At 53.7% G+C, this 22,954-nt stretch overlaps 7 protein-coding genes across 7 annotated transcripts; 3 read left to right on the plus strand and 4 right to left on the minus strand.

Annotated features, from left to right (window-relative positions):
• Nucleotides 1-11: 11 nt before the first annotated feature.
• On the minus strand, nt 12-1,164 carry TRIVIDRAFT_88756 (uncharacterized protein; the record flags this gene model as incomplete). The annotated part of the gene is made up of 5 exons (XM_014096446.1): nt 12-477; nt 547-671; nt 762-785; nt 862-962; nt 1,043-1,164. 5 exons carry the CDS (start codon nt 1,092-1,094, stop codon nt 303-305), a joined length of 477 nt encoding a protein of 158 aa, XP_013951921.1.
• Nucleotides 1,165-1,598: 434 nt separating this feature from the next.
• TRIVIDRAFT_216830 (uncharacterized protein) lies at nt 1,599-2,378 on the plus strand (the record flags this gene model as incomplete). Its single annotated transcript, XM_014096447.1, has 1 exon — nt 1,599-2,378. The coding sequence occupies one exon, from the start codon at nt 1,670-1,672 to the stop codon at nt 2,039-2,041; it is 372 nt and encodes a 123-aa protein (XP_013951922.1).
• A 44-nt stretch (nt 2,379-2,422) lies between these two features.
• TRIVIDRAFT_210451 (uncharacterized protein) lies at nt 2,423-4,214 on the minus strand (the record flags this gene model as incomplete). Its single annotated transcript, XM_014096448.1, has 2 exons — nt 2,423-3,620; nt 3,742-4,214. The coding sequence occupies 2 exons, from the start codon at nt 3,990-3,992 to the stop codon at nt 2,831-2,833; spliced, it is 1,041 nt and encodes a 346-aa protein (XP_013951923.1).
• Nucleotides 4,215-9,842: 5,628 nt separating this feature from the next.
• On the plus strand, nt 9,843-12,450 carry TRIVIDRAFT_88761 (transcriptional repressor rco-1-like protein; the record flags this gene model as incomplete). Its single annotated transcript, XM_014096526.1, has 4 exons — nt 9,843-9,972; nt 10,167-10,248; nt 10,316-11,243; nt 11,331-12,450. 4 exons carry the CDS (start codon nt 9,843-9,845, stop codon nt 12,021-12,023), a joined length of 1,833 nt encoding a protein of 610 aa, XP_013952001.1.
• A 122-nt stretch (nt 12,451-12,572) lies between these two features.
• Nucleotides 12,573-13,265, minus strand: TRIVIDRAFT_66633 (uncharacterized protein; the record flags this gene model as incomplete). Its single annotated transcript, XM_014096449.1, has 2 exons — nt 12,573-12,945; nt 13,021-13,265. The coding sequence occupies 2 exons, from the start codon at nt 13,263-13,265 to the stop codon at nt 12,573-12,575; spliced, it is 618 nt and encodes a 205-aa protein (XP_013951924.1).
• Nucleotides 13,266-14,361: 1,096 nt separating this feature from the next.
• On the plus strand, nt 14,362-16,902 carry TRIVIDRAFT_214177 (uncharacterized protein; the record flags this gene model as incomplete). Its single annotated transcript, XM_014096450.1, has 5 exons — nt 14,362-14,531; nt 14,620-15,674; nt 15,739-15,899; nt 15,967-16,032; nt 16,107-16,902. The coding sequence occupies 5 exons, from the start codon at nt 14,362-14,364 to the stop codon at nt 16,680-16,682; spliced, it is 2,028 nt and encodes a 675-aa protein (XP_013951925.1).
• On the minus strand, nt 16,897-20,067 carry TPK2 (serine/threonine protein kinase, AGC family; the record flags this gene model as incomplete). The annotated part of the gene is made up of 1 exon (XM_014096451.1): nt 16,897-20,067. One exon carries the CDS (start codon nt 19,443-19,445, stop codon nt 17,547-17,549), a length of 1,899 nt encoding a protein of 632 aa, XP_013951926.1.
• Nucleotides 20,068-22,954: the final 2,887 nt, after the last annotated feature.

A 22,954-nucleotide genomic window follows, 5' to 3' on the forward strand; every position in this document is an offset into this window, starting at 1 on the left:
AAGAGCACCATTTTGCGAGAATCCACTGGAATTGTTTCTCTTCCCTGCGAACCCCCAAGTGGCACCTCATCGGCAACCACAGTGAAAAGTTTGTTTTTGTCTCGACAGTTTCGGGATCCAGCTGCAGCTCCGGCCGTAACAACGAACCTCTAAAGGGGGAACGTCCCCATTCGGGTTATTTTTTCCTTTATAACAAACCAGGCCAAATGTACAGGTGAAAAAGCCGTTCAGACCCCTACTCCCAGCCCAGCCAACTCCTCCTCATCTTCTCAAAGCCTTTCCAATTTCGTCATTCCTCCTGCTTAGGACTCGCCAGCGGCAGCGGCCTTGGCCTTCTTGCCCCTCAGCTTGGGCTCGGGGTCGGCCTTGACGGGGAGCTGGGATCGGCGGATGGCAGAGACACGCTCGACGGCAGCGGCACGGAGGTCAGCGCGGTAGCCGGTCTTGGCAACCTGGCTGGCAACGGCCTTGTAGGTCCTGTAGAGCATTTTTGTCAATATTACAAGATTCCCCTTGACATGTCGTATATCTCTGGCTTCGACTCACTTGCGAGTGGACTTGCCGCCGCCAATGGTGGTCTTGGCAACAGACTTGGCGGGCTGAGCAGCAGCAGCAGCCTTCTTGCTGATGACAACAACGCCGCCCTTCTCGTTGGCGACAATGCCGACGGCCTATTCAACTCAATGCTTTAGTAACCACGAAACAATTCCCTTTCCTCATGTGTAGTCGGAGCTCGTCCTCGTTCGGAATGTGTGTCGTACCTTGTCGTTGACGAAACCGGCGTACTATTTCCAAACAGTTAGCCCAAAAATCCCCTCCTCTCTAGTGCTTCCTTTTTTTTTCCATCAAGAGTCTTCGTACCTTGCGGCTGTGCTTGTTGGTCAGGTTAAGGGGGTCGCGAGACAGCTGGATACCGCCGTTTGAGCGAGCACCGGTCTTGTGGAGGTAGCTGTTGTTGCTTCCTGTGTGATTTCACCAGTCAGCCTCCTCAAACGGTCCTCAAAACGAGCCCACGGATGGGCGTAGAAAAACAAAAACTCACGGACGACCTCCCAGATCAGGTCCGAGGAAATGTTGGGCAGAGTAGCGGCCATTGTGTCGATTGTCGAGGGTGTGATGTTTCGCGACGTTTCGAGGTTCGTTTGTCTGTCGCTTCTCTCCAAGATGAGGCCGTGCAAAGAAACACTCGGCCGGCGAAAAGTGTGGGCTCGCTTAGCTGCCGCATTGCGGTTAGCGCAACCAGCGCATCGTTATCTGCTCCTTATCGGCGCTGTGGGGCGCTCCCTTGTGGCTGGTGGCGCCATCATCAATTTTACAGGGCACCACATGCTGCGAGCAGGGAGCTTGAATGGATCCCGCACAGCCACTGCCTGCAAGCCGCTGTGCAACACGTCAGACGGCAGCTGAGGCCTCACCAAAGCCGTTCCCATCATTCCTCCAGCGAGGCTCAACAGCCAACAGCAACAACATCAACAGCCTAGCCATGAACTGGTTCATCTGCTAGTCGCCGCATTTCAAGGCTCTTCCGCTTAACTCGACACTATTCCAACTGCTCTTTTTTCCTTTCCACTACTTTCGCTTCCTTCTCCGCGCACTCCTTTAATCACCAATAAAAACCATCCTTCTCCCATCTCCGACTGAACCGAAACACCAACAAAACTCCGTCACCATGTCCTACCTCCTCTACTCCATCTGCATCTCCCTCGTCGTCCTCGCCACAGCGCTCTTCCTCACGCGATCCTGCTGGCTTCGCCGCCTCCCGGGCTCCGACTACCTCTACTCCCGCCTGCCCTCCACCTTCGCAGGCGATATCGAGGCCGGCCTTTCCAGCAGCACGTTTGACCTCAGCGGCAACATCGAGGATGGCGACAGCCGCGCCGGCCTGGACGACGAGAGCAAGGCCGAGATTCTCAAGGTTATGAAGAAGAGGCGCCTGCCGTTTGACCAGGCGCGCAAGGTGTACATGGAGAACAAGTTCAAGGCCAACGGAATTGGGGCCGACGGACGACCAAGAGACCCCAAATTTGTCAGCTTCTCATGAGCGTGAGCGATTACTTGTACAGCGCTGCGTGTCTTGAGTCTCAAATCTTTTTATAAATAAATATCCCTCTTCGCCAACTGGAGCATCTGTCGCGGAGCCTTTTTTCATCTTTTACTTTTATCTTTTTTTCTGTCCCCTCTTCTTTTCTTTCTCTTTTACCTCTTTTTTTGTTAGTCGCGCTTGGCCGCACACATCTTCGTTCATTGCCCTCTCTCTCATACTCTTTTGATTCTCTTGTTCCTTTGTCATCTTAAAGAAAGCAGAATTCTGGGGTCAGAAAACAAGTCAGTGGGTGTATGCAATCTACGACTAAATTCCTCAAGACGAGCGTTACTTGAATTTAACATGTTTTTTTCAATTCTTTTGTCCGAGCTGGAGTTTGGGAAATGTCTTATTATTATTATTACATCGCCGGGTTATAGACGCCGGAGCATTTGATACCAGTCATCAAATGAAATATACTATAACTCATTATTCAACAGACATTTTTTTCGTGATTCCATGTCCTCTAAACGCCTCTGCCACCCAAATGCCTGACAAGAATCCAGCAGTGAAGCCCCATGGTGTCATGGGATTCCCTCTCATTATCCACCCAATAAGAATTTTAATAACTATGTACAAAGCAGGTAAAAATAAATATTTGGCGGCAGATTATATAAAATATTTGGCACCAATCAGGCACCTCGCCGTAGCGCGACTTTCAACGTCGTGCCAGAGGGGATGGGACTTTTCATGGTCGTAAAACGTTTGCAAAATGGGGTTTGTGTGTGAGAGAAGAAATATGCACACTTATTTGTTCTTCTTGGTCGCCAAGTCAGGGACATAGGTCCTGTCGTCGGAGCCCTCGACTTCCTTGACAGTGGCGTCGACCTCCTTTGCCTCGTCCTTCCACTTCTTCTCGGACATCTTGACCTCCTTCTCGAACATCCAGGCCTCGGGCATCTTGTAGGTTCCGCCCAGGCGGTCAAAGGCAGTGAAGAATTGGCCGTAGTTGACCTCGAATCGAGAGTGGTGCAGCGAGTGGCAGGCAGCACCGTTGACAACGGGGTTGTTGGTGAGGTACTCGCCATCGTGGATCATGATGGTCCAGAAGTTGACAAAGACGAAGAGGAAGACGTAGGCCATCTTCTGCAGCGGGAAGATGAAGGGGAAGACGTGGTAGGGGATGGACTGCGCAAAGCCGTCGACGGGGTGGAAGGCATGGCTGGCAAAAGGCGTGGGCATGATCCACTTGTGGTGAGGCTTGTGCAGGTGCTTGTAGACCCTGGGGTGGTGCAAGTATCGGTGAATCCAGTAGATCCAGAAATCGGTAAAGACGAGGAAGAGTGGGAACTGGAGGATGTTGTACCACAGGCCAGGTCCCTCGGAGGTGATGTCGTAGAGCTTGCCGTAGCCACGAACCTCGAGCAGGAAGAGCGGCGCGGTGAGGAGAGACATGAAAGGCATCGACTTGTTGGTCTGGACGATCTCGAGCCAGATCTGGTTCTTGATGTACTTGGGGTGGCTCATGGTGCGCTTGTCAAAGATGAAGGCGTAGGACAGGGTGGCGAAGATGAAGTAGACAATGATGCCAAAGATCCTATCATTGCCCGTTTGTCAGCCAGGTTGTCACCAAGGTCTGTCACCGCGTATAAGGGGCGGGGAGCGCCAATCTGGCGATCGCGTTCAAAATGTCCGGCTCCAGAGCAAGAGGCACATACCATGTAATGAGGAAGAGGGTGACCGCCTGGCGGTAGATGTTATCTCGGGGCAGAGAGCTCAGGTACGCAGCCTGGTAGGGCTGGACCTGGAAGTACTTGGTCGCGGGCTTGTAGGTCCATGACGAAAAAGCCGCCGAAGCATTGGCGGCCGTGGCCTTGGGGAAGTCGTACGGCGCGGGCTGCAGAGGGAACAGCCAGGCGTAGGCGTGGTCGGCGATGAAGGTGTCGGTGAGCTCGAGCACGACATCCATGGTGGGCAAGCAGAAACCAAAAGAGCAACTCAAGAGCGAGTGTTGTCGCGGGTTCGGGGACGGCGGGTTGGCCGGTCGAGTCGCGGCAGCAGGGCCAATTTAAATACTGAGCCTAGGCGATGGTCTGGGGAGGATTGACGAGAGGGAAAAAAAATAAAAACTGGGGCGCAAGTTCAGGGGTGCAACGCGGATCCCGATTGAGCTTCGGCGCAAACGTGGAATTTATTCAGAAGTTGTAGGGGGGAGGGGGGGGATTCGATCAGATAAGTTTTCGATTGTCGACGTCGCCACTTATCGTCATGGAGATGGTGGTGTTTGTCTGTCTGTGTTTCTGCCTCGAAATTGGAGAGCAGAACAGTAGCGCAAAGCAGAGCAAAGCAGACAAAGCAGAGCTCGAGCAGGCGAATCAACTTTCTGAGCTATTATCGTAGTAATTCGATTTGGGCAGTAAAGAAGTCGCGTTACTTCTTCTTATATACCTGGGCCTGTCCATTGCAGGCTGAGATGCAATCTCTCTCTGCTCGATTCCGCGTCTTCCCTCGTCGCCTCTCCGCACTCTCTCCCATCCCATTCAAGCCATTCTCCTCATCAAACGATCCCCCTTTCCCGGAGCTGCATCGTCCCGGCGCCAATATGTGGTGTGATTTGCACCACCAAATGTCCGAACATCTACGGCTCTCCGAATCCAGCGCGTCAAACTGGTCCGCCGAGCGGAGCCGAGTGGCCAGAGAGGGAATGAAATGTGCTGATATAACGGATGGTGCCTGAGACGCGGCGCCGATAGGCGGGATTGCCTTAGATAAGCCGCATCCATTGCGGGGCCGGGGGTCGCATTCGTATCGATAATAACACGAAAACGAGCGTTCGCTGTGCACTGCTTCTTTGGGCCGTGAATCTCCATCCACGCGGCATTCCTCTGCGGCGAACATCCACAAAACGTGCTCTTTTCTCCGTCGCTTCGGATTGGCAGGCAAATCAGAGGCCATTTCGCTGTCAACAACGAGGCAGCTTCGGTTTTATCAGGGCAATTCTCCGTACTACTCGTATAAACTTGCCATTCCCACTCACACTGCACTGACCGCTACTACTGTATCTCGCAGCCTGACTAACACCAGACGCTTTTGTTAGGCTTCCATCGTCGAGTAATGGCAGCCCAGTGAACCAGAGCACGCAGTTCTGCTATTTGGCTTGGCTGGGCAACCTCCATCACGACTCCTCGTCTCAACGCGTTCAAACGCTATTCCCCTGACTAGATCACATCAGTGCACAGAACATACTGTACTAAGCGTGGTCCGTTACGGTATATGCATCACATCGCACTAACAGCCAAATAAGGCACAAGCACCACCTCTATCGCGCTGCCGCTATACCTTTACTCACCAGATAGCATCAAAAGGCCCATCTGCTTTGTCCAGATCGGGGTGAGTAAGCAGGTAGGGTTGCAGAATCGCTCAGTGCAAATGCCATGACACCTGGATTCTTCTTTGGGAAACACGATGGATTGCGGTGCCTCTTTTTCCCCCTCTGGATTCACAAGTATACCCAAGGTGTCGGAACCCGACATCGTTGCCTTTCTTAGGCTGCTCCTCACAGTGACCAGTGACCAGTGACCAGTGACCTCTTTGCGATGATGGCATTTGCACTCTTTAATGGCTGTTACCATTCAGTCCCTTGACAAGGGTTATTTCACATGATTTGAAATGATGGCATCAAAGTTGACGTCAGGCTATTGATGGAGACTGCGTGATTAATGGCACCGTCAATATGCCTTCGTGCCCGAACTGCTGTCTGCTTCTGCTCCACGGTTGCCGAATGTCCGGGTCGTGCTTCTAACAGCATCTCCTTCGCGGTGGGTTCGGCATGAGCCCGGGATGTTGGCCAGCCTACTCCGTACGAGTACAGGTGTCAATCCAGCTTAGCACTCCAGACTGGTTTTTTGGTGCCTGGGATTAATTGCGGGTAGATACCCGACCCTAGCCTTGGGCACCTTGGGAAGGTTTGCCGGGTGACATAGCGCCTGTGCTAGGGGGCTGTTTGAGATTGAACGCTTGGTTGCAGTGTGCGGGCGGCGGAGTATCGTCGGCAGCAAATGTTTCACATGAAGGCATCATCGAACTGGCAGACAAATAAACAATGCACGCTCTGGCCAGTTTCCCCGCGGTGATGCTCGAGTTGTTTTTTAGCAGATGAAACACAATCGCCTATGTACTCCGTACCTCCTACCGGTACTAGGCAGTTGCTTTATCATGTGTAGCATAAAAATACTCATCAAATCTAGGGCCAAGCTTTAAAATTGAATTTGAGCCTTTGTAGGGTAAGTTGTATGGGGCAAGTCGCACAGGGCGCTTCGATCTCCATGACGGCGCTTCCTCTTGGGGATCGCCATGGTCGTATAATCTTGTGGCGTTGGCCATTACAAAAAGGACTTGTTTCCGATACCCACGTCACGGCCGTCGCGCAGGACATCTGGTGCGCGACCACACAAAGCCGGAAAGCCATGGTACTCGTACACTAGAGTCCAAGCGCATGCATGTGGCTCTCCCACTAAAGCATGGATGGTATCATGAGTGCTTTTGTCCGATAATGATCATGTGGTGGCAATATTTCCTTCCGCGGGCACCTCAAATGAGCAACTCCAACTGCTTCTACGAGTACTCGTACAGGCTCCATACTCATCGTCAGAGTTCACGCCTGCTCCATGGCTTTGAACTAAACAAACGCGTCTGATGCCTGTTTGACGCTACCCGCTAGACAAGCCCAAAGCAGAGTTGATCCCGCTTCTAATTATACCCTGGACGAGCACGCCCAAAGCACAAGCCACCATCAAAAAGTACTACAGGATACAGGTATGTGCCATGAACCCGATGGTGGCCCGTGAAAGGGCTTTCCAAGACATGCGTGCATATACAACTGACGCCTGTTACATGGCAGGATTGCCGGGCACCTCCAGTAAGCCGCAGATGGCCAATCCCACCAAGAGGGACTAGATTAGGACGGGCACAGGTTGGGGTGGCTGCCACGGAGAAAATAAAACATTAGTATCTCACAGATGAGTACATACTTGTACCTGTGAATACAGCATACGAAGCACGGGTAGCATTCGGGCAGAGCAAGGGGGGAAAGTAAATGGAAAAGCGGGGGATGGAGATGCTGTAGGATGTTGACGGAGGTGCCTGGTAGATGCACGGAGTACGTATCCGGCCGAAGCGCACAAGATCTAGACGCAGGCAAACGAGGCTGCCAAGACTTTTTATCCATTGGCGCCCTCAGCCTCATGTGGCTGGCCGGGGAGAAATTGCGAGACACATGTGCCGCGCTGTTGACAAATAAGAGAGGGAGCGGCGACGTGTTGCATGCAAACGGTCATTGAAAAATCGACACGAGAAAGGAGGAGAGAGAGGGGACAGAAAAAAAGAGAAAAAGAGAGGGAGAGAGAGAAGAGGGAGGGCGAGGAGGTTAAACTGCTACTGTCTTTGGTCTTTTTGGTGGCACTGGTTTATACTGGGCTCAGCTCGGCCCAGCCCAGCTTCTTCAGGGGCAAGGGTCAACCTCGCTCTCTCTGATTTCTCTGACGTTGGATTCGGGTTCAACCGTCTTTGACTCACCTCTGTGGATGGAGTCGGCAAACTCACGGCCGGACACTTGATGCCACCTCAGCGCTGTGCTATAAGTGCCTCACAGGAATGAATCTCAAGCTCGGGTAGTGCCCATGGCGCCTCGCCGTCCGGATATCGGGTCAGGCCTCGACGTGCTGCGTGCGTGTCGCACAAATCATCACAGACACACACACACACAGCACACACACATATCCTGTGCTAGTTCAAACGACAAAGGAGGATGGGCCTAAGCCGCAAGTGGGTGCAGAGCGGCAGCAGCTCAGGTACGAAGTACTTGATGGATCATGGGGAACGGGCTGGGTGTGGCTGGTGTTGGCTGGTGCTTTGCTGGTGTTTTGTGGTGCTCTGCTGGTGTTAGGCTTGCGGACCCGCTCCAACAACTCCAGCAGCCCCTTGTCAGCGCTGGGACCGGGTGGGCCCCGTTGGTGGTGCCGAGCCCCACTCGCTGCAGCCCACTTTTGCATCCCTGCGTTTTTGTGACGGAACCAGAGCAGTTAGTCTCAGCACGATGCGATACCATGTACTCCGTAGTGCCGTCTGTTAGTTTGCTGTGTTCCCCTTAGTAAGCCGGCGAAGAGGCAGAGCCCGAGAGAATCAGAGTGGTGAACCTCACCGTGCAGATGCCCATCAGGGCTAAGCTGGGCCCCACCGTGCCGGGCTGGGCCTCTGCACCTGCCCTGCTGCTGGGGAACGGGCGGCGGATTTGGAGCCAGGATGGACACAAGAGGAGACGAGGGGGCGCGCTTGAAGGGGGGGCTGAAAGGCGCTTACAGGTACATGCGGGTTGCGGAGCATTGATTACGGAAGGACGGAATACCAGCAGATACTATGTACAGATGACGATGGATGATGATGGGCGTTGGGAGAGTTACGATGGTATATACTTAGAGTAGCTCTGATACAGCACTTTGTTGTGCGAGCTCAGAGCCTCCCTGGAGGTGACAGCGAAAAGTCAAAAATATTTTCACGGCATATCGATCTCTTGACCCCATTATATAAGGTACCTGGCGGGTAGTCGTGGCATATTGAGTTTACCTATGCCTAATAGCACCGATGACTACCTACCAAACCCCCCGTGCATGATGTGTGCATGTGCGTGGCGTGCTGTACGCTGCTGTACGCTGCTGTACGCTGCTCTGCTCTGCTCTGCGCTGGTCCATTGCCGTGCGACAAGGACACTTGTGCTCTCTCTCCTCTGTCCTCTATCCTCTGCCCGTGTGTGTGTGTGCAACCCCAGGTGAAGAAGAGGTGGTGTCCAGCACGGTAGGTGTTCCGTCTCCAGCACCAGCAATCTGTGCTACCCGCTCATTTACAGTAGTCCGGTATACATACGAGTTCTCGATGTACTATACGTACTACCTTAGGTATACTATGCCGGACACTCGTTGATGCCATGCCCCATGCCAGCCCGCGCTACTGCACACCCCCTAAAACGAAAAAAACGCCCCCAAAGCCCCAAGAGAAATAGAAGTCAACAGAACCCAATCCCAAGGGCAGAAATGGCCCGAGCTTCCACCTCCCACCTCCCACGCCCCTGCCCGGCTGTGCCAGACACTTTGAGGGCCCGGCTAGCGGGAGTACATGCAGCCCCTGTCGCCTGTACATCTGGAGCCCCCGTGGATGCGCGTGCTGTGGACCGCGCCCCAAGTACCGCCAGGTACATGCGGCGGTCGTCTGGACTTGGGCTGCATGTACAACGAGGCGCCCCCCTTGGAAAAAGCCCCCCAGCTGCCTGTGGTCAGGCTACGAGCCCCGAGACGAGAAGCCTGCTCGCTTCAAGTGCTCCACCGAGTTACCTTATTCCCCCAGCCGCGACGCTGTACCTCCAAAGTTCCTTCTCTCACCTTTTTCTCTTCTTCTCCTTCGACAATCCTCCACGCCTCGAATCACGTCCCTCGCTCCGTGGACACGCGATCCCAGGCCCTGGCCACGAGCTTCCATCGCCCGCCCGTTTTGCATCCTCGCCTCTGCCGTCAGCCTCGGCCGGTCGAGCTAGATTTTTTTTGTCGCCTTTTTTGGGGGGTTGCTTTTTTTGATTCGCGGCTTCGATAGAGCCTCGTTGAGAACTCGGCACTCCGGCCCTCCCGCCTGCTGATCTCCGGATCGAGGCGACAGCTGGCCTCAGAAACCGCTTGACACTGCGTCCTGCAGCACCTCCCGATCCGATCGATTGTCGCGCCGCGCGCCGCCTCACTGCCTCCTATTTCAACCACTCAATCCGCCTCGATCAACCATGTCCATGTATTCCCATCGTGGCATGGGCGCTGTGCCCCCCGGCAACGCTCGTCTCAACGAGCTGCTGGAGCAAATCAGGGCCGAATTCGATAGCCAGCAGCGCCAGAGTGAAAACTTTGAGCATCAGAGTACGCTTCCCTCGCAACTGCAGCCCTCCCCCCTCCATAGCCCACCCGCAGCCCACCGTGCGCCACGGCGAGGTGGAATCTTGAACTACAGAGAAAGAGGGACAGAAAAGAAGGAAGAGGAAGAGACAGAAGAAACAGAAGAAACACTAAAGATTGCAACGTAATGGAATCATGGGCTAACTGGTCGAATCTAGTCTCGGCGCAGGTCAGCGAAATGCAACTGGTGCGAGAAAAGGTCTACGCCATGGAGCAAACTCACATGACGCTCAAGCAAAAGTAAGCAAACCTCTACATGGCCACACGTCTCACATGCGGCGCTAACCGCATCTGCCTTTCCCTGCAGGTATGAGGAAGAAATCAACATGCTGCGGCATCAGCTCGAGGTTGCCCGTAAGGGAGCTCCTCAGTCCGGCCTCCAGGGACCTCCTCAGCACGCCGGACCGTCCCAGCAGCCTCCCTCAATTGCGCCCGGAAATGGCCTCTTTAGTGGAATCATGGCCGGCGGCAGCCAGGGAGGCCTTGCGCCGCCTCAGCCTCAGGCTCCTCCTCAGGAGCAGCAGATGGGCCCTCACCATCACCAGATGGCTCAAGGTCCTCCAGGACTGCCCGTCCCTCCTCCCCACCCAAACGCACAGCAGCAGCAACAACAGCAGCCTCAGCAGCAGCCCCCGTACCAGCAGCAGGCCTACCCCCAGGGTCCTGTTTCTAACAGCATGGGTCCTCAGCCTCCTCCAAGCACGGCCTCGCCTGGTCCCGGCCGGCGAGCAATGGCCCGTCCCCCGAATGCTGTCGGGCCTGCTACCCCTCAGATCAACACCCCCGTGCCGTATCCCGGTAATGCCCAGTCCCCGCAAGTGAGCCATCCGACTCCCGACCACGCTCGCATGAACCCCCGAGCCCCTCCCCCTCCCATCAGCAATGCTCTGGGCGATCTCGAGGTCGATGCCGTTGCTCCCCACAATAAGAAGACGGGCAACGACTGGTATGCCATCTTCAACCCGCAGGTTCAGCGCGTCCTGGACGTTGACTTGGTCCACTCTCTGACCCACGAGAGTGTCGTCTGCTGCGTTCGCTTCAGCCATGATGGCAAGTACGTCGCCACTGGCTGCAACAAGTCGGCCCAGATCTTCGATGTCCAGACGGGCGAAAAGGTTTGCGTTTTGGAGGACCACAGCGCTACCGACATGGCCGCCGATCTCTACATTCGAAGCGTCTGCTTCAGCCCTGATGGCCGTTATCTGGCTACTGGTGCCGAGGACAAGTTGATTCGAGTAAGCAACCCCAAACTTGGCAGATGTTGCCTTGCCTCCCCATCTTTACACGTAGTATAAACGCTGACCTTGTTTTCTCATCTGTAGGTGTGGGATATCGCCACTCGAACCATCCGCAACCACTTCTCGGGCCACGAGCAGGACATTTACTCTCTCGACTTTGCTCGCGACGGCCGCACCATCGCCTCGGGTAGTGGCGACCGCACCGTCCGTCTGTGGGACATTGAGCAGGGCACCAACACCCTCACCTTGACGATTGAGGATGGTGTCACAACCGTTGCCATTTCTCCCGATACGCAGTTCGTTGCCGCCGGCTCCTTGGACAAGAGTGTTCGCGTCTGGGACATTATGACGGGCTTCTTGGTCGAGCGGTTGGAAGGACCCGATGGACATAAGGACTCCGTCTACTCAGTGGCGTTCTCTCCCAACGGCAAGGACCTGGTCAGCGGCAGCTTGGACCGAACGATCAAGATGTGGGAGCTCAGCTCGCCTCGTGGCCCCCCCAGCTCTGGCACTAAGGGTGGCAAGTGCGTCAAGACGTTTGAGGGTCACCGAGACTTTGTCTTGTCTGTTGCGCTGACCCCAGACGCCAACTGGGTCTTGTCCGGTTCCAAGGACCGCGGAGTTCAGTTCTGGGATCCCCGAACGGGAACCACGCAGCTGATGCTCCAGGGACACAAGAACTCTGTTATTTCGGTCGCCCCGAGCCCACAAGGCGGCTACTTTGCAACTGGCTCAGGCGACATGAAGGCTCGCATCTGGTCCTACCGCCCATACTAGGAAGAGGTAGTCCCGGACCGAACGCAACGAGATTGTGCTTGGCTCAATTCCAGTGCGACTTGAGAGACGCGAAAAGAAAGAACGAGATGGGCGAATAGAGTCCTCGCGATGAGGCTGAAAAGCAACACGACCTGGTTTGGAAATTGGGGGAGAAGAATGGATGGTTTTGGGGAGGATTAGAAAGACTCCCCGCCCAAGCTGCTCTTTATACCTTGGAATATGTGTTACGAGGCAAGATTTTGGGGATGGAGTGGTGGTTCTTATTAACTTACAGAGGCTGGCGCACAAGGTGGGAAAGCACAGCCTTATTGAACATGTACGGTATGAGGGAGGCCAAGTAGGGTTTATTAATTCGTCGGCCTTGTTTCTCTTGATTGTTTTTTGTCTCTTAGTTTTTATTTTGGTAATGAAAACGAACCTTTTATGCAATGCAGTGCTGAATGTGAAATTCATCTATTCTAAATATTGAAAATGCCTATTGACAATTGGCTATTACGGCCGGGTATATAATATTGTAACTAGCTGAAAGGACGACGATGCTGATTTTGTTTATGACAAGGAGCCGAAGAGGCTGGACAGTTCGTCCCCCTTCCCCTTCTTCTTCTTCTTCTTCTCCTTTGTTGGTATTTCCTTTGATTTTGACTTGGACGGCTTTATAGCGTCTCGGTCGAGCTTGTTGCTTTGACCTTCATCTGACGGAGGTTGAGTAGTGGTTTGTGTTTTTGGCGGTTGTTGTTCCTGGCGAGCTATGGCGACGCCTTTATCCTGGCTTGCTTCATTGGAGCGGGCGGTTGAGGATTTGAGTGGAACAGATGGCTGATCGAGAAGCTGGGTGAGGACGGTGTGGGTGCGGGAGAGGATGGCCAGGAGGAGGAGGCCGAGGGGGGCGTGTTGGTTGTCTGCGGCTAGTTGTGAGAAGGCTCTGTTATCATTGGGGGAGATTATTAGTGACTTGTGGTTGTTTTGTTTTGTAAAGTTGGGAATTGAAGTTATTTACATGTATGCTCTGGGAATAAAGTGCTTGCTAAGCCAGACTGCGCGCGGAGGAGGAGACGACGACGACGCATCTCGACGACGAGAAGCAAGATCGTCGAGAAGAGCGCGGATGGTGCGACGAAATATGCGAAAGACGGGCCACCAGTGCGCGAGGCGGTGCTGGTTATGGTGGCGGTGGTTGAAGGCGTTGAGGATGGGGAGGATCGGGGAGAGCGAGGCCGTTGCGGATGACGCTGATGAGCTCATTGTATGGGGTTGGTGATAATGGATTTTTTGGTGGAGAGGTCAATTGCGATTTCGAGATGCTTTTTTTGGGAGATAAGCGCGGTTGATTGGCAGGTGATAGTGGCTGATAAGGGAGCTGGGGCGGGTGGATTAGGTGCCGTAATGGGTTGCTGTTAGTGTGTGGAGAGGGCATCATGTGAGATTGATAGGACGATGGAGAGGAAGCGGAATGATAAAGAGGAATGAGTCAGTGATGTGAGGTAAAGAATTGACGAAGGGGGGAATTGTTATCGTAAAAAGAAGGAAAGAGAGAGAGAAAGCAGAAATAAAAATTAGAATAAACAAAATAAAAGATGTACCGTTGAAATCGCAAAGTTGAAGAACAAAAGCCAAATGATCTGATGACGATCATGTTCTGGTGCCCGCCAAGGTGCTAAGCAAAAAACAGTTGAGCCTGCATCCATACATGTACTCACTTTAAACCCCATCATCAGGCCAGTACCTCGGCCGTCGCCTCGCCGCGCATACAAACCCAGGTACTCGTACTTGCCATTGCAACCACCCCCCACACTTTCATCTCCATCGCAAAAACAAGATAAGCTCCTAGTAGGTATTATGCATGAGCCCATGAGCCAACTCCAGCCTAGCCTCTCCCTCCTTGTCTCTCCAGCTTTGACCAGCTGAGTGAACAAACTCACCTCGACCTGCTGTTAGTAGCCAAGGGCAGGTAACGTCCAAAGGCAAAGGCCGGCCTTTTTAGCGCATGATAATGGGGTGTTTGCGCTCGACGGCCAAGGGGGGGTTGGTGCCACCCCTCACTCTCACTATCTTGTTGCCGCCGGTGATCACGCAGTAGTTGGGAATATCTTCTTGTTTTCGCTTCTCGTCTTGTTCCTTTCTTCCCTGTTTCCCATCTGCCGCATTGCTTCTCTCTCTCTTGCTCCGCCTGCCGGTTCCTTTGTAGAAAACACCTTTTGCTCTCTTCTATACAAAGACACTCCACTGCAGCGAAAATTGTTCAATAAAAAAAGAAGAAGAAAAAAAAAGTGTCCGACCTCATCGCCACTCGGCTACCAGCGGACGACAACCAAAGCACCGCCCCGGCTTTCGCAGCCCAATGGCGCCGCCCTCGAGAAATCCCACCACATGGGACGAGTACGATGGCCTGGCATCGCCATCAGCCAGCGTTTCGTCCAACCCGTTTGCAGAGGAACGCGCGCTGCTCGACGATGACGACGCTGACGATGGTGGCGCGCATCCAGCCGGTCGAGACATTGAGCGCAGAAGGTAAGCTGACAGTCAAGACAAGCTTGTTTGCTTGAAAGTGTAACTAGGAGGAGGGTCACAAGGCTAATAAAAACCCCCCATTGCACAGGTCCTCCGTCACCGACCGGCTGGCTGCCATGGCCGATGTTGGCGGCGTGAATAGCTTCAGGTCTTTTGCGCGTAGTTGGCAGCGCGCCGCTGCCTTTCCAGAGGTCATTCCTCGTCGCCCGAGCTTTGTCATTGCTGCCGATCAGCAGATGGATGGTGAGGATCTCGAATACTCGACCAGTTACGATAGCCGCGACGCTGCTGGATTTGGGCGGTACTCGGACGGGTCGCCGCGGGTGGGAGGTCCCTTTGCCGGCTCGAGCAACAATGTTGTCGATTCACATGGCAGAGAGCGCGAGGGCAAGGCTCTAGACGTGGAGATGGCAAGCGGTGCGCTGCCTGCTACCTTTTCGAGCCATTCGAGCATCTTTGGAACGTCCCCCTACTTGGCTACGCCCAGCATTATCGGCAGCTATGGGTCGTATCGCAGTTATGGCACAATCGGCGGCCCGTCGCTTATTCGACATCGACCGTCTATTATCCGAATAGCAGGCCAGGTGGAAGGCGAGGCAGGCCAAGAGGAAGATGCTGCCTATGGTGAGGAGCAGCCCATCTTGGTCAAGGAGGTAAAGCAGGGAAACAAGGTTGTCCTGACTGTTGATGGTCAGAGCACCTTGCCCCAATCCGTCTTCAACTCCATCAATGCCATTATTGGCGTTGGACTGCTGAGTTTACCGCTGGCCTTTAAGATGAGCGGCTGGGTCCTTGGCCTCGTTATCCTCACGGTGACGGCAGCCGTCACGGCGCACACGGCCAACCTGCTGGCCAAGTGCATGGAGTACGATGCCAGCCTCATCACGTACTCCGACCTGGCATACGTCTCGTTTGGCACTAGAGCCCGTATCATCGTATCGGCCTTGTTCACCATTGAGCTCATTGCCGCCTGCGTTGCTCTCATCATTTTGTTCTCGGACTCGCTTGCGGCGCTGCTTCCCGGCCTGGCAAGTGTAGAGACGTGGAAGTGTATCTGCGCTGCTGTCACTCTCGTCCTGAACGCCATGCCCTTGCGTTGGCTTAGCTATACCAGCGTCATTGGCATCCTTTCGACTTTTTGCAGTAAGAACGCATTCTATCTTGCGTGTCACACTGATCAATATTGACTGACAAATTCGCCATCTAGTTGTTTGCGTTGTCATTGCTGATGGCCTTATCAAGACGGATGCCCCTGGCTCCTTGTGGGAACCTGCTGCTACACACCTTTTCCCTACGAACTGGCTGGCAGTGCCTCTGGCGTATGGTCTCATGCTCAGTCCATGGGGGGCTCACTCCGTGTTTCCCTCGGTAAGAAGGCTCCCCTTGAAAGCTTTACGTCTTTGAGTGTAGTTTCTTACGTGCAATGGACAAACAGATTTATCGAGATATGCGGCATCCTCACAAATGGGGCAAAGGCGTTGCCGTCACCTTTTCGTTTTCCGTACGTCTATGCCTCTTTATTTCCTCTCTGTCTAGAATTAGTGAATACAAGCTAACAACACACGCCCGCCGCAGTACGTTCTAGACACTTGCCTCGCCCTCGTCGGCATGCTCATGTTCGGCGACGGCATCGGCGAGGCCATCACCTCCAACATCATCAAGAGCTCCGGCTTCCCCGAGGGCCTGACCATCTTCATGTGCATCTGCGTCACCATCATCCCCCTGACCAAGATCCCGCTCAACGCCCGCCCCCTCATCACCACCGCCGACGTCCTCTGCGGCCTTCACCACCACCCTCACCATCACCATCACCACCACTCCTCTTCCAACAACAACACCAGCAGCGCAGACTGGAAACCCGCCTTCATAAGATCCTGCCAAAGGACCCTCGTGCGCGTCGTCGTCGTCCTCGTCTTGCTCGGAATCTCCATCCTGTTTCCGGCATTTGATTCCGTCTGCGCATTCCTCGGCGCCGCCCTCTGCTCCCTCATCTCCGTCATCCTGCCCATCTCGTTTTACCTCAAGCTCTACGCAAAGGACGTCGCGGCGAAGGAACGCCTCGTGCTGTACTGCTTGCTGGTGGTGTTTTCCGTGCTCGGCCTCATTGGCACCGTGTGGACGTTTTTGCCAAAGGATCTCATTGGCGTTTAAACTGGCAGTGATTGATTGATTTTTTCTTTGGGTTTCTTTATATACATGACATGACATGGCGTGGTATATTGTTCGGTTTTTTATTTTTTGTATAGGGTCATGGCATCTAGCATATTTCTGTGGGCATCTTGAAGCGCCTCTTTTTACGACTCCATAAAGCAATAAGCTTTGTGTTTCAAGAGTTTAAGTAGACGACATCTCTATCACTGTTTCTACTTCCATCTGGTATATTGTTTCACTTACTGTAAACGCCTAAGGCAACACCTTTGAGCCCAAAGTACTTACATGATGAAAATATCAGCTCAAGTCAATACATAGTCATCCACATGTCCTCAATGTGAACCACATGTACTTTCAATGTAAACAAACAAACATCATGTCCCAACTGACGTAAGCTGGAATGCTCCCCAACCCAATCCTCAAATCTACAAAAACCAAAACATCACAGTTGCACACGAGAAACTTATAAATTGAGTGGGTAACCTCTGGTATGTTTTATTATGTTAAATAATTGATACGCAGAAAGCGAGTCAAAGCCTACATCGTCCCCGGCACAAAAAGCCAATAGCAGCAGTGCCCTCAAAGTACTCTAACCAAAAAAGTTGTTTTTAACAAGAAAAACCATGGGGATCCAAATCTGAAAATCCCCGTCTACAATGCAGAACCCCCTACCAAAAGAAGAGGGGGCTCGATGCAGAGACGGCAAACCCCGTTTTTGTGCATTCTCCATGATCCTGGTTCCAAGCGCTCTAAGTAAACTGCTCCCATTTTGTGTTTTCCTGCCAGCAAATAAACGATGGCGGCGATAACCACGATTGGTGGTTGAGAAAGCCCCGACCAAAAAAAAGGGGGAAGGGAGCCCCCTTACCAACCACCAACCCACTCAACATCTCCCAGATCGGTGCGCCTGTCCCTGCGCCAGTTCCAATCTTTGGCCTTATTCCAAGAATTTTCCTTGAGGCGATCCTTGCTCCAGCCCTTTCCATAATGGTTGTTAAAAGTATTGTTATTGTGAGAAGTAGAAAAATGATCCCAAACGCCCGCTTCATAAGATTTGTGATTGTTATTGTTGTTGTTGCTGTATCCAAGCCCAAAATGACGACGCTGCTTCCAACCGGGACTTTTCTCCGGCTCCATGCTGATATTCTGGCCCCTACGACGCTCACCAAGCGCCGCCCACTTGTCAATGTTGCCGCGCTTAGACGGGGGCGAGTAGCGCGGCGTGATAGTAAAGGCGTGGTGCTTGGTGGGTGGCGCGGCCTCGTGAAAAAAGAAACCATCTGCAACCAAGTCATCATCCACATCACCCTTGATGTCGTGAGCCGCCGGAGCGGGCTCAGTCTTTGGCACCGAGTGTTCGTTGGTGCTCTCGTGGCTCCAGGTGCGCGAGTTGAGCTCCTGGAGAGCGTTGACCCGCTGCTGCTCCATCTGCTCCTCTTCCTCGTCCTCGTCCCACATGTCGCTCCAGCTCTTGGAAACCGTCTCCTTCTGCATGCCGAAGACGGCAGCCATGGAAGGGAACGGCTTGCCCATGGCAATGGGCAGAGATCCAGCAGCGGGAGAAACCTTGGGCTTGGGCTGGGGAGGGCGAGTAATGTTGAACGCCCTCATCCGAGCCTCAATGACGCGAGTATCCAGGATGGAAGAGGAGGGGGTCTGAACGTAGGCAGAGCACCAGTCGTTCGTCTCACCAGACTTGGAGAAGAGGTCTTCACTGTAGCTCTCGTCGTCGGGAATGGCGCTGAGCTGGCGACGAGCAGGGGTCTCATTAAGCGCCTTGGTCCACGGGAATGCGCCTCCATCAACGTGTGGGGTTTGGATCGACGGGGTTCGGAGAGGCTCACGATGAGCGGATGCCACAGTTGGGTTCTCGGCTCCGCAAAAGTCATCGAGGCTCTCGTCCTCCGTCGTAAAGCTCACAACGCGAAGAAGGGCATCCCGGGCACCCTCAAGGGAACGCTTCCTGGGATCCATGTTCATGCACTGCACAATGACCTCGTAGGTGTCCTGGGACATGCTAGGGAAGACATCAAACAGGCTCTGCTTGTCACGAGAGAAGTCGAGGAACAGGGGGTCAGCCTCGGTGGGGGTGGTGAATGGGTTCCGAGAGAAGAGAATGTTGAGGAGGCAGATACCAATGGCCCAGATGTCGGCCTCGGCGGGCGAGTATCCAGCACCGGCGGAGTCGAACTGCTCAGGGGCCATGTACCTGTCACTGCCAACGGTGGTCTCGTAAGACCACTTGTCGGTAGTCGCAAGGCCAAAGTCACCAAGCTTCATGGCACCATCTTGAGTGAGGAAGATGTTCTCAGGCTTGATGTCACGGTGATAGACTCCCTTAGAGTGGATAAACGCGACAGCGTCGACCAGCTCGAGCATAAACTGACGAACGTGCTCGGTCTCGAGAGGTCCATGACCGTTTCGGATGGCCTCGTAGAGGTCACCCTGAGAGCAAAACTCCATGACCAAGAAGATGTGAGCATCAGTCTCAAACGTATCGAGAAGGTTGACGATGTTGGGGTGCGATCCGAGGCCGTTGTGCAAGGCATACTCCTCAGATCGGTCGTCAACGGCGAGTTCGAGACCGATGTCGCAAGGGGCAGACTTCTTGGTCAGGCACTTGATGGCGACAACCTGGTTGGACACGAGATCCTGAGCCATGAAGACCATGCCGAAAGAGCCGTGGTTGAGTGGTGAGATGGTCTGGTAGCGACCCCCATCAAGGAGGAGGCCACCAGTGAACTTGTTCCTCAAGCATTCCATGCTGACGAAGTTGAGATGGGAAAAATAAAATAAAATATAAGATAAAGGGAAGTTGAGAGGAAAACAAAAGTGAAAAAGAGACGAAACAAGACAAGCAAAACTTATTTATACAGGCGTTTTGTTTGGTGACAAGATATGTAAAAACCGATATATGCCTTTCTCTTTTATCGTGAATCAATAGGCAGCCTTGATGTAAAAGAAGCGTTCGACGTTTCTATACGCAAGGTTGCGATCAGGCGAAGTCAAGGAGAAAAGACGAGAAAGAAGACTGCTCTGAAAGGCAGTTAAAGAATCGAATAACAGATGACCGAAATGTACAAGCCGTAAAGACAAAGAAAAGAGGAGAGACGACAAGTGTAGCCACGTATGATATTTGTTGGTTGATTGGTGAAGATGTTTTGTCGGAGTGTAGTTGTTGTTTTATCAGGTGCGCATTGGTTGAGAGATTTCAAAAAAGAGGTAAGGAAATAGAAGAGAGACAAAGGAGACGCGAAGTGATGAAAACCGTGGCCAAGATGCCGAAAGCCGGCTTGCGTATAGAGAAGAAAGTGTAGAAGAGATGGAGATTCGTTATGATAGCATCGAGGTCGCGTTATGGAGGTTGTGCGTAAATGAACGACTGGTGATGATTATTGGTTGCTTGTATCGGAGGGTTGAGAAGACGGCGAGGGTCGGATCCGTCAAGTTGATAGAGGTAGGCGAGTTGAGTATGGTGTTGAGAGGAGTGAGAGGAGTGACAAGTCAAGGAGAGTAAAGCAACGTGGCGGACCAACCAAACTGGCGGCCGGAAGCGGAGCGTAGCTCTCGCTGAAAGGGGGTGACTCAATCAAGGCGACGAAGATGAGCAGGAGTCGCGAGCGCAGTTGAGCCGATGGGGTAGAACTTTTGGGTGAAAGCCGCTGTTGAGAAAGAGGCTTGTGCCTTATCCGCCGTGTGACTCGATGAGGGTTGACTGAAGATATCGAGTGCGGGCCGAGACCGGGGTTGGTATGACGAAGACGGCGGAAGGCTGAAGGGCCGAGGCAATAAGAGTCGAAACGGCGACACGAGTTTGCGGCAAAGCAGTGACAGTTACAGACAGGACAGTACACGCTGGCGGCGTTCGGAGAATGTCAAGCAGACAAAAGGCGCTGATGGACCGCTGTGGGGGGATCTTGCAAGGCAAAGGGACCCTTCTTTCTCTCGTCGACTGAAGCTGAGGAATCGGTCGGGATAGTTGACGGCTTGCGAGGATCGTCGAGGTGGCGAAGTTGGGAGGCTGGAGTCAATGCGACAGCGCAATGGCGGGTTGGCGAGGACGACGAATAGGAGTTGAGAGAGGCGCAAGCTCGAGGAGAAAGAAGGCCTTTGGAGATGGAGGACAGCAGTGCCAGGGGGAAGGAGGAGATGGGGAGGGAACGGAGAAGTAATGTAGGAAGAACCAGGAAGGGTGAGAGAGGATGAAAAGGGAAGACTGGGGATGAGTAAATGGCCGGTGGAAGAGAGTGGAAGCACGGGGGTGTGCAGAATAGCCACGAGAACCTGCCAGCAGCAGCGCTGGGGGGGTGGGGCAGCGCACTAGCCGGCGACTGTGCCAGCGTCCCATTGAGCGCTACAGGGCGCTACTACGAGCATACAGGCATTAACAGTACGAGGACAGTTAGCACGATAGGGTACCTACAGCCTACGGGCAGCGCTTGGATGGCTTTAGCAGGAGCATGTCATTTAGGCAGAGTGCGGTACCGGGTACTTGCGTCGTGTCGGCGTGCGTGCGGCGGAATGGGTGCTGCCTGGGTACGAGTACGGGGTACTCGGTACTCGGCGCACGGCGCAGGGTCCTTTGGCCACACACACTCACACTCACACACTCACACACACCTCCCTCCTTCGCCTTTGGGCAGTATCAATGTATAGTACTTTAGATAGGTACCTGATACTGCACTGTTTAAGATGGAACTGCTGCTCGCCGAGGACCACGTTGCAGCAGAGTTGGGTATCAGTACGAGCTCCGGGCTCTGTACACGGTGTTTGGGGCCCATGCAAGTACTCCGTGGCGCATACTGAGTACAAGACGCCGTGCACCGTGCGTGCATCCACAACTTCACCTCCATCGTCGACATCGCCCGTTGACTCGACTTGTCTTCCGGCTGCGGCCTCGCAAAACTTGTTGGGCTCTGCTGGGAGAGTCACGCGTGGTCAGTTGCGGAGCACCGTGCGGCCCTTTGCGCTTTCGAGGGCACCACGCATCCCGCAGGTTCCCGGACACTGAGAGATAGCGGGAGGTACCAAGCGTTCAGATAGTACAAGCGCTGGCTTGGGAGTACCCGATAGGGCCTAATCGGGTTGGGACTCGCGGAGTACTCCGTGGCAGCGCTGCCGGCTGCTCGCATGGACAGTATTGCAGGTACATGTGCTCTTGCATGCGTGGAGAGTACAGACTGGTCTTATATCAGGCCACGCATAGACTGACATGAGGATTATCTTCACGGGGCTGCATGTGCGAGTATGTATGTAATCAGTACTGCACTGGACTGCACTGGACTGGACATATACTACATCATCGGAGGTCGTGTGTCCGTATCGGCGTGCGCTGAATGGGACCACGCAATGGCTTGGGTTTCTTACAACATGCGCCGTTGTCGCTGTCGCTGTCATTGTCGCTGCACGAGTCGCATAGCGGTTTGTCAACGTAAACATTGATCCAAAACGGGGGCAATTAGTATTGACGAGTAATTGCCTTGTACAGGAATAGTAATAGTAATAGTAAACAGAGGTGCTTGGAATGGGATGCGGATTGAGTTGTTTTAGCGGGCAAAGTCGCAATTGTTAGCCGTCTGGCCGAATGGCGACACGCGGCGCTAGCAGCAGTGCCAACGCCAGCAACGCCAGCAAAGCCAATCCCCCAGAATGCCAATTCGACGGCGCTGACAAACAACGCCTCCCCTGGCCGCTAATGTCGAATGGAGAGGTTCATGTTCCATTTGCATCCAGCAAAGCAGTCACGCCAGGTGGCGGTCCCCACAGACGACGAAATGACGAGGGTCTGCGTGACTGGGCCGTGCCATTCCGATGAACGACACTGTGCAGCTTAACAATTTCAGCACAGTACCTGTATCGTATCGCCAGAGGTATCGTATCGATTCGCTCACCTTGCTTCGAGGTGGTGCCAAGTAGCGTCCTCACCGCACGGGCTTCAATGCGAGTTACTCATTCTGCGAACCCCCCAAGTCCGCAATCCGGAGCACACCCTCAGCAGCCCAAAAATGCCTGCCGCTGCCAATCACCCAGTCCAGTCTCGGGCCAGCATGCAAGAATACTTACTAGATACTGTGCTGTACGTATACGTGTACAATGTACATGTCATGCTCTCTGCATGATCGCTTGCTGCCCATGTCCTGTCCTGTCGCATCTCGGCCGCGGATCGCCATCCGTCCACGTCGCGGCACGACAAGACGAAACCGTCCAAAAATGAGAGCAGGAATATGACAGCAGTGCTGCGTGGCACCAATTGAGCTGCACATCGTCTCTTC

This window comes from Trichoderma virens (genome assembly GCF_000170995.1).
Source record: "Trichoderma virens Gv29-8 chromosome Unknown TRIVIscaffold_88, whole genome shotgun sequence".
NCBI classification, from domain to species: domain Eukaryota; kingdom Fungi; phylum Ascomycota; class Sordariomycetes; order Hypocreales; family Hypocreaceae; genus Trichoderma; species Trichoderma virens.